Raw genomic sequence first — 8,772 nt, 5'->3', positions numbered from 1 at the left:
ACTCTGGAGCTTTGGAGGTTAAGGTGGGAGGATCGTTTGAGCCCAGGAGACTGAGGCTGTAGTGAGCTATTATCTTGCCACTGTACCGCAGTCTGGGTGACAGAGTAAGAACCTATCTCAAATTAAAAAAAAATTACGTATGCTCCCCACAACAGGTGATCTGTTCTCCATAGAACACACATAGAGTATTACTACTAAAAACGCTTTGTTGCTGGACACAATGGTGAGCAACTGTAATCTCAGCTACTCAGGAGGCTGAGGCAGAAGGATTGCTTGAGTGCAACCTGGGCAACACAGTGAAACCTCATATAAAAGAAAGGAAGGAAAGGAAATGGGAAAGGAAGAATAATTTTTTTTAAGACTTTCCAAAATAGATTTCCATTTTTTTCTTAATTTGCCATTGGGTAGTCAAATGTTCCATTAAAACGGGACTGACATTGAATGCTTTCTAGTGTGGCAAGAACTGCATTATGAATTCTCTTATTTGCTAAAGACATGCCTATAAGACTAACATTCAATCATTTCCCACCGGTATGAATGTTGTCTGATGTTGAAAAAGTTTGGGCATATCTAAAGGCATTCTCATAGTACTTAAGTTCTTAGACTTTTACACTCTTATGAATTTTCTGATGGGCTTTAAGGGCTGAGCCATATCTGAAGGTTTTCCCACACTGCTTACATACATAGGGTTTCTCACCAGTATGAATTCTTTCGTGTTGAACAAGGTTTGAAGCACGACTAAAGGCTTTCCCACATTCCTTACATATATAAGGTTTTCCACCAGTATGAATTTTCTGATGTTGTGTGAGGTATCCATACATTTTAAAGGCCTTTCCGCATTCTTTACATTCATAGGGTTTTTTATCAGCATGAATACTCTGATGTGCAGTAAGGTGTGAACTACGTCTAAAGGTCTTTCCACATTCCTTACATTCAAAAGGTTTCTCATCAGTATGAATACTCTGATGTAGAGTAAGATTTCTATAGAAAGTAAAGGTTTTTCTACATACCTTACATTCATAGGGTTTCACACCAGTATGGATTTTCTGATGTTGATTAAGATATCCATGCAAGCTAAAAGTCTTTCCACATTCCTTACATTCATAGGGTTTCTCACCAGTGTGAGTTTTCTGATGTTGAACAAGGTTTGAGCCAGTACTATAGGCCTTCCCACATTCCTGACATTCAAAAAGTTTCTTACCCGTATGAATACTCTGATGTCGAGTAAGATTTCTATACAAAGTAAAGGTTTTTTTACACTCCTTACATTCAAAGCGTTTCATACCAGTATGAATTTTCTGGTGTTGTTTAAGGTACTCATATAAGCTAAAGGCCTTTCCACAATCCTTACATTCATAGGGTTTCTCACCAGTATGAGTTTTCTGGTGTTGAAAAAGTTTTGAACTAGTAGTATAAGCCTTCCCACATTGCCTGCATTCAAAAAGTTTCTCACCAGTATGAATATTCTGATGTCGTGTAAGATTTCTATACAAAGTAAAGGTTTTTTTACACTCTTTACATTCATATGGTTTCCCACTTTTATGAATTCTTTGATGTAGAAGAAGGTATGAGGCAGTAGTATAGCCCTTTCCACATTCTTTACATTCATATGGCTTTTTACCAGTGTGAACACTGTGATGTACAGTAAGCTGATGACTTCTTCTAAAGGCCTTTCCACATTTCTCACATACATATGGTTTCTCATCAGAATGAATTTGCCCATGTTCAACAAGATTTGAACGCCTACTAAAAGCCTTCCCACATTCCTTACATTTATAGGGTTTTTCACCAGTATGGATTCTTTGATGAATTCTAAGGTGTCCACCTTGACTAAAGGCCTTCCCACATTCCTGACATTCATAAGGCTTCCCACCCGTATGAATTCTCTCATGTTGAACAATGTGCGAGGCATAAATAAAGGCCTTTCTACATTCTCTGCATTCATAGGTTTTCTCACCAGTATGGGATCTCTGATGTATAGTTAATTGATAACCGCTTTTAAAGTTCTTCTTACATTCTGTACATTCATAGGGTTTCTCACCAGTATGAAATCTTTGATGTAGAGTAAGTTGATAGCCACTGCGAAAATTCTTCCCACATTCTTTGCATTCATAGGGTCTCTCAATGATATGAAACTTGTGATGGAGAATAAGTTGATAGCCACTGCTAAATTTCTTCTGACATTTCTTACATTCATAGAGTTTCTCTCTCTTATATATGCTCTGATGTGTAGAAGATATATCTGCTTCACAAGAGGGTATTTCTATGTAGCTAATTATCTCACACTGTAAATCCAAATCTGAAACAAAAGAAAACAAAAAGTAGTTGTATTTCTGTACCAGAGAACATGAAGTTTCATGAAAGAAATAAAAAGCAACACTCATAATAAGTGAATGGTATACAGAATTCTAAAACATGGTTATGAAATTTGAAAAAGGCCAAGAAGAGTTCAGAGATATATAAAAGTTTATGTAAGATAGTGAGGTTACTGATTAAGGAAACAGGTAACATTTATATGTGGGCCAGAATCTTTGACAAGCTTGCTACAAATGCGCTCTCCTGGCACTATCAAAGACCAATGAATTAGAATTGAGAGGAGAAAAATTTTGATATCTTTATTTTGAAACTCACCGATTTAGATGCAGATCAGCATTTAAGAATTCATCTTTTAAGTTCCTATAGCAATTTATTTGATTCTTAGAATAAAATACAAGCCCCTTTCCTAGGACTCTTGCTTATCCAGATGGCCCCATGTCAAAACAACCCTTTTGCTTCCTATTCTTCATCACAGTCCCTCTTTTCAGCATCTAGAATATAGTACAGTTGCCCCTCGATATCTGTGGAGGATTGGTTCCTGGAATTCCCACAGATGCCAAATCCGCGGATGCTTGAGTCCTTGATAAAAAATGACACAACATTTGCATATAAGCTACACACACTCTCTTGTGAACTTCAAATAATCTTGAGACTACTCATAATACCCAATACAAATGTAAATGCTATGTGAATAGTTATTTTGCTGTATTGTTTAGCAAATAATGACAGAAAATGTACATGTTCAGTACAGAAGCAATTAAAAAAATATCTTCAATCCAAGGACGGCTGAACCCACCAATGTAGAACTCACAGTACAAAGGGCAGACGGTACAACTTTTCCCATCACTTAGTGTTTTCCACAGACTGTTTAATCTTCCAAGAATCACTGGACCTAGACACTTTGTAGGCTGGCTCCTTCTCATCCATTAGGTTTTAGGATACATGTTCTTTCTTTAGAAAACTAGAACCTGCTATCTCTAAGTATGTCCATGTCTCTTTTTTAATGTGCAGCACTTCATTCCTTTGTTTTAAATTATAATATCATTAGTTTTCATATTTGATATTCTTTTTATTTACATTTCCCTAAAGTTTCCCAGGAGCAGACATAGTCCCTCATTGTTTCATCACTCAATTATTTAATATAAGGTCCTGGCATATCATAGGTGTTAAATAATTTACTGCACTTACTATGGTTGAGTTTTATTATTCCTCACCCATTTTAAATATGCTAAATCTGTGTTGCTTCATATCCTTTCTCATGTCCTCTCTTCTTTCTCTTCTGTCAAGGCCAACCATTCTTGTACTTCCCAGACAAGTATTCTGTTGCTATTTCATCAGACAATTCACAGATATGCACTTAAGCAAAAATCTTAAGAAATTATTTTCATTTGCAGATGCTGGAGAGAATAAGAAACTATAATATGGCAGAAAATCCTGGGACATCAGATCCCTGTAACTGCATAAAAAAAGGAAATATTAGATATAGGCTGGAAGATGTAGTCTAGATGCAGGAAAAGACTAAGGAATATCAGTGCAGAATGAGGGGAGAATGGATCAAAGATAAAGAATATTTTCCTGTGACTGAATTGTGGTATGTATAAAAACATGAAGTAATACAAACATCCTCTGATCTCAAAAAATAACACTGAAAATAACAGCAATATTAAAAAACAAAACGCACTCCATCTAGAAAAATAGGTTCTCTACTAACTAAATGATAGGTCACTAAATACTGTGGAAAACCAGCAGAGACAGGATGGCATTCTATGAAAAAGTTAACCTGGAAGTCAAGACTGATGATATGACACACATACAACAAGAAGGTGTAAAAAGGCTTATTGCTCACATAATATAGGGATCAGGGCAGCTCCCAAGCAGTTCATAAATTAACTTGAGAGGTCAGGAAAAGAGAGTGGCTTAGAGTTTTTATGGTGGTTAGGGTGTGGTACTGAGCTGAGGGTTCCTGCACATGGGACAAGGTTTGCGTAATTTGAACTTCCCATGGCACCAAAGGAGAGAGCACCTAGCCTCTTTATCAGCTGGCCCAGAAGTGGGCAGTGGCAAAAAGGAGTGGGGTGTAAAAGCTGTCAGCAATCAGACATCAAAAATAGAATCAGATGCTTTATGATACAAATGAAATAAACAGTGAAGCTAGAGAAATATAGATAGGCAAGAAGTAAAAAGATTATATTTTAAAGGTATAATAATAAAGCTGAGAGAAAATTTATTACCTCAACACAAATTAAATAAGTAAATGATTTACTTTAAAAAATTAGAAAAAATTACAAAGTAAACTAGAGGAAAGCAGAAAGAAAAAATAAGAGCATAATGTAATGAATTGGGGAAAAGAATAGAATCAACACATAAATAAAAAAGGGAACTTTAAAAAAAAATGTGTGATAATGCATGAGCTAAACCAAACAACTAAAAGGGGGAAGAATAAAAAAAAAATAAGAAATTGTAAAAGTACAAGAAAACGCTGGTGCAGTGGCTCACGCCTGTAATCCCAGCACTTTTGGGAGTGGAGGTGAAAGGACTGCCAGAGTCCAGGGGTTCAAGACCAGCCTGAGCAACTTGGTGAGACTGTGTCTCTACAATAAATCAAAGAAATTAGCCAGGCATGGTGGCGCATGCCTGTGGTTCCAAATACTTGAAAGGCTGAGGTGGAAGGATCACCTGTGCCCATTAGGTTGAGGCTGCAGTGGCCATGAGTGTGCCACTATACTCCAGCCTGGGTGACAAAGTGAGACTCCAATTCAAAAAAATAAGAAATAAAAAGTACAAGAAAACATATTTGTATGCCAATAAATAAAAAAGGCAATAATAATTATCTACTAAAATACCTAATAAAAACGGATCCTACAAGACAGAAAGCTTTAACAGATCAATTCCCATAGCATAATGTTAAAAAAAAAAGCGGGGGGGACACCCCTTATCAACAAGGGTGCCTGAACAATGCATATTGTATACCTAACCCTTAACTGTACCCCACAATTTTAAAATAAAAAATGTTTAATAAAAAAAAGCTAGTAGGAATAAGCACCTTGACCATTTACATTGTTGTTTCTGCATATTCCCCACTAATACAGAAATCCTTACCTCTAAACATTACCATTAAAATCAGGATAATATCCTACTATTCTTGTATAATATCCTTAATAATCATGAACATCCTTGTCTTTAAATACTCCCCACTAATAGCAAAAAAAGTCCTCAAAGAAACATTTCATTCCTAGAATGGGGAAAGGAAGATACAAGAAAAATTAGAAATCTTGAACCAAAAATGTAAAGAAAATTAAAAGATTTATGACTTTGTTAAAAAAAACACTTGTGGCTGGACATGGTGGGTTATGCCTATAACCCTAGCACTTTGGAAGGTTGCGGGGGAGGATTACTCAGGCCCAGGAACTTAAGACTGTAGTGAGTTCATGATCATGCCACTGCAATCCAGCCTGGGTAGCAGAGCAAGACTCTCTTTAAAAAAAAATGTGTAAGCCGGGCTCGGTGGCTCCAGCCTGTAATCCCGTGCTTTGGGAGGCTGAGGTGAGTGGATTGCCTGAGCCCGTGGGTTCGAGACCTGCCTGGGCAAGTTGGCGAGACCTCATCTCTACAATAAATCAAAAAATCAGCCGGGCGTGGTAGCGCATGCCTGTAATTCTGGCTACTCGGAAGGCTGAGGCGGAAGGATTGCCAGAGCCCAGCAGGTCGAGGCTGCGGTGGCAGGAAGCGGCCACTGCCCTCCAGTCTGGGCGACAGGGTGAGACTCCAACTCAAAAAAAAAAAAGTGTATATATATGTATAACATGTATATATGTGTATGTGTGTGTGTGTGATAGTACTGAGTTTTGTATAGCTTATACTGTGATGAGAGCAGAAATATTGACTATGTTGAATATATTAAGTAAATGAAAAATGAAGAAATCCATAATTATTCTTTAGAGAACAGAAACCATTTTTAGTAATTTTTATCATTAAATAATACATTACTAATATATATGTATTTGTGTGTGTGTGTGTGTATATATATATATACACACACACATTATATATATAAAATTAGCAGAATGTCATATATATTTTATTGCCCTTTCCAATGGAATTCTATTTCAAGGTAACTGAATAGCTGTAGTTGATCACGTCAACAAAAAGCTGTACAAACAATAATAATTTTTTTTTTGAGTTTGAGGCTCACTCTGTCACCCAGGTTAGTGTGCAGTGGCACGTTCACAGTCACCCCAGCATTCCCCTGCTGGGCTCAGGCGATCCTTCTGCCTCAGCCTTCCAAGTAGCCGGAACTACTTGGTAGCGTGTGCTACCACACCTGGCTAATTTTTTGATTTATTGTAGAGATGAGGTCTCGCCAAGTTACCCAGGCTATTCTTGAACCTGTAGGCTCAGGCAATCCCCTCACTTCAGCCTCCTGAAGTGCTGGGATTACAGGCTTGAGACACCACGCCCAACCAATAATAGAAATTTTTAAAAAGCACCTTGCAATTTCCAATCTTATTAAGATAAGTATAAACACTGTTGTTAATATTGTGAGAATGGCTACAAAACTAAATGTGGCTTTTATGAAAAAGACTTTTTCAGTTACAACAGGAAAAATATAATTTAATAATGTAGAAATCGGATTTTTATCCTAATTCAGTGGTAATGTCTCAACATTAACGGTATAATCCAATATATAATATGCATCTTTTGAGAGAGTACACATAACCACCCCGGGCTCAGGCAATTTTCTCACCTCAGCCTCCAAAAGTGCTGGGATTACAGGCTTGAGTCACTGCACCTGGCCACCTGTCTCTGTTTCTAATGAACTATAATGCACAGAGGATTTTGTATTTATCTATTAACATGGCATGAAATTAAAAAAAACAAATTATCAATAAAATTCAAAGTATGAGTACAGCATTTCATCAGTAAGGATCTAGAACTTCATAGATATAATTCAAATACTACAGAATTCAGTTACTTTCTAGTCATACCCAAATTATTTATAAAATTGACCATGTGTTGGGCTGTACAGCAAGTTTCAATGTATTTCAAAGAATCAGAATCATATACATATTGTAGTCTGACCACAAAAAATTATGCTAGAAATCAATATTACAAAGACAACTTGGCAATATATATTTGAAATTAAAGAGTATTTTTAGACAATCAATGTACTGAACAAACAATGCCCTGTAACATGGTAAAATAAACTTTGGAAAATGATGTTTTGATTGGAAATTATAAGGCTACAGACAAAAGGAACTATACATAAACACCACTCAAGTTAGTGAATTTGTTTCTTGTGGGCGTACAGGTTAATACTTCTGAAGTGTGTTACATGTATTCTCGGGTTGAATAAGTAAAACAGTGGTGGATGATGAGTCAGTTTTTTCACTATCAGAGAAAAAAGTTACAGATAAACAAGACAGAAAGACTAGAATGCACCCCGTGGTACTGGATGAGAATCAGAGACGTCAGTGTGAATTCATGTTTAGCTTAAGATAGATACAGATGGGTAGATAGAAAACAATTATAGATGTAAGTGCACATGGGGGAGTGTGCATACATTTATTATCTAGGTAGCTCTCTGAGAGGGCATTGAAACAATGACATGTCAGTAGTAATGAGTTCAATCAGCACCCAGATCTTCATTTCTAAATACCATTCTCCACTAAAAGGAACCAGGACTCCCAGGACCAGAGTGATTCTAGGACCAGGGGAGAGAGAAAACAAGATAAACCTGAAAGTAGTAGCAAGAAAGAAGTCCTCAAAAGACAAAAACATGAGGCCATTAAAGGGACACAGAAATCAGCCTAAAAGAGCTACCAATGTCCAACGTTGGAACAATATAGGGGACAAAAGAAATAATATAATATTTGATTATAACTTGAAATATAAAATAAATATATGCACTTTCCAAGGCATATATGACTATACATGAGCCCACACTAATATAAATAAATGAGAAAACAAATCTTTCTTAAAGAATTATTCCAGATATTTGATATTACACCCTGTGGAATGCAGTGCTTAATTCCCATTCCTGTACGCTTGCCCCCAGGATGGGCTAGGCTTAATGCATTGCTTCTAAAGAAGAGAGTATGGAAAAGGAAAAATAGTAACTTTTGAGAGAGAAACAAGGCAGCACTACCTTAGCTAAATGGTCAAGGTTGACATCATCAGTGATATCATATGGATATAAAGTACCCCTGATGTGATAATATAAAATACCCCTGATATGATGAAAAGGGTACTTTGTGTCTGTTACAGTCTTTCTAAAAACTTGTATTTCCAATCTCATTACAAGAACAACAGACCCAGATTGGGAGATATTCTACTGGCAGGGTTTGTCAAGATAGTCAAAATTATGGAAAAAAGAAAAAAGAAATACCGAAAAAACTATTATAGAACAGAAGAGACTGGGAGATAAGAGAAATACATGCAATGTGGTGCCCTGAATTG

The 8,772-nt window shown here is 36.5% G+C and overlaps 1 protein-coding gene across 1 annotated transcript; it reads right to left on the bottom strand.

The window, feature by feature from the left end:
* Window positions 1–389: 389 nt before the first annotated feature.
* On the bottom strand, window positions 390–2,384 carry LOC103269849 (zinc finger protein 573). The gene has a single exon (XM_008067431.1). The coding sequence runs from the start codon at window positions 2,382–2,384 to the stop codon at window positions 600–602; it is 1,785 nt and encodes a 594-aa protein (XP_008065622.1). The 3' UTR covers window positions 390–599.
* Between the last annotated feature and the right edge of the window lie 6,388 nt (window positions 2,385–8,772).

The sequence above is a fragment of the Carlito syrichta genome, unplaced genomic scaffold, assembly GCF_000164805.1.
Source record: "Carlito syrichta isolate Samal-C Ts95f unplaced genomic scaffold, Tarsius_syrichta-2.0.1 Scaffold27660, whole genome shotgun sequence".
Lineage (NCBI taxonomy): Eukaryota > Metazoa > Chordata > Mammalia > Primates > Tarsiidae > Carlito > Carlito syrichta.
Note: the sequence above shows the minus strand (reverse complement) of the source record. Positions and strands in the feature narration are given on the sequence as shown.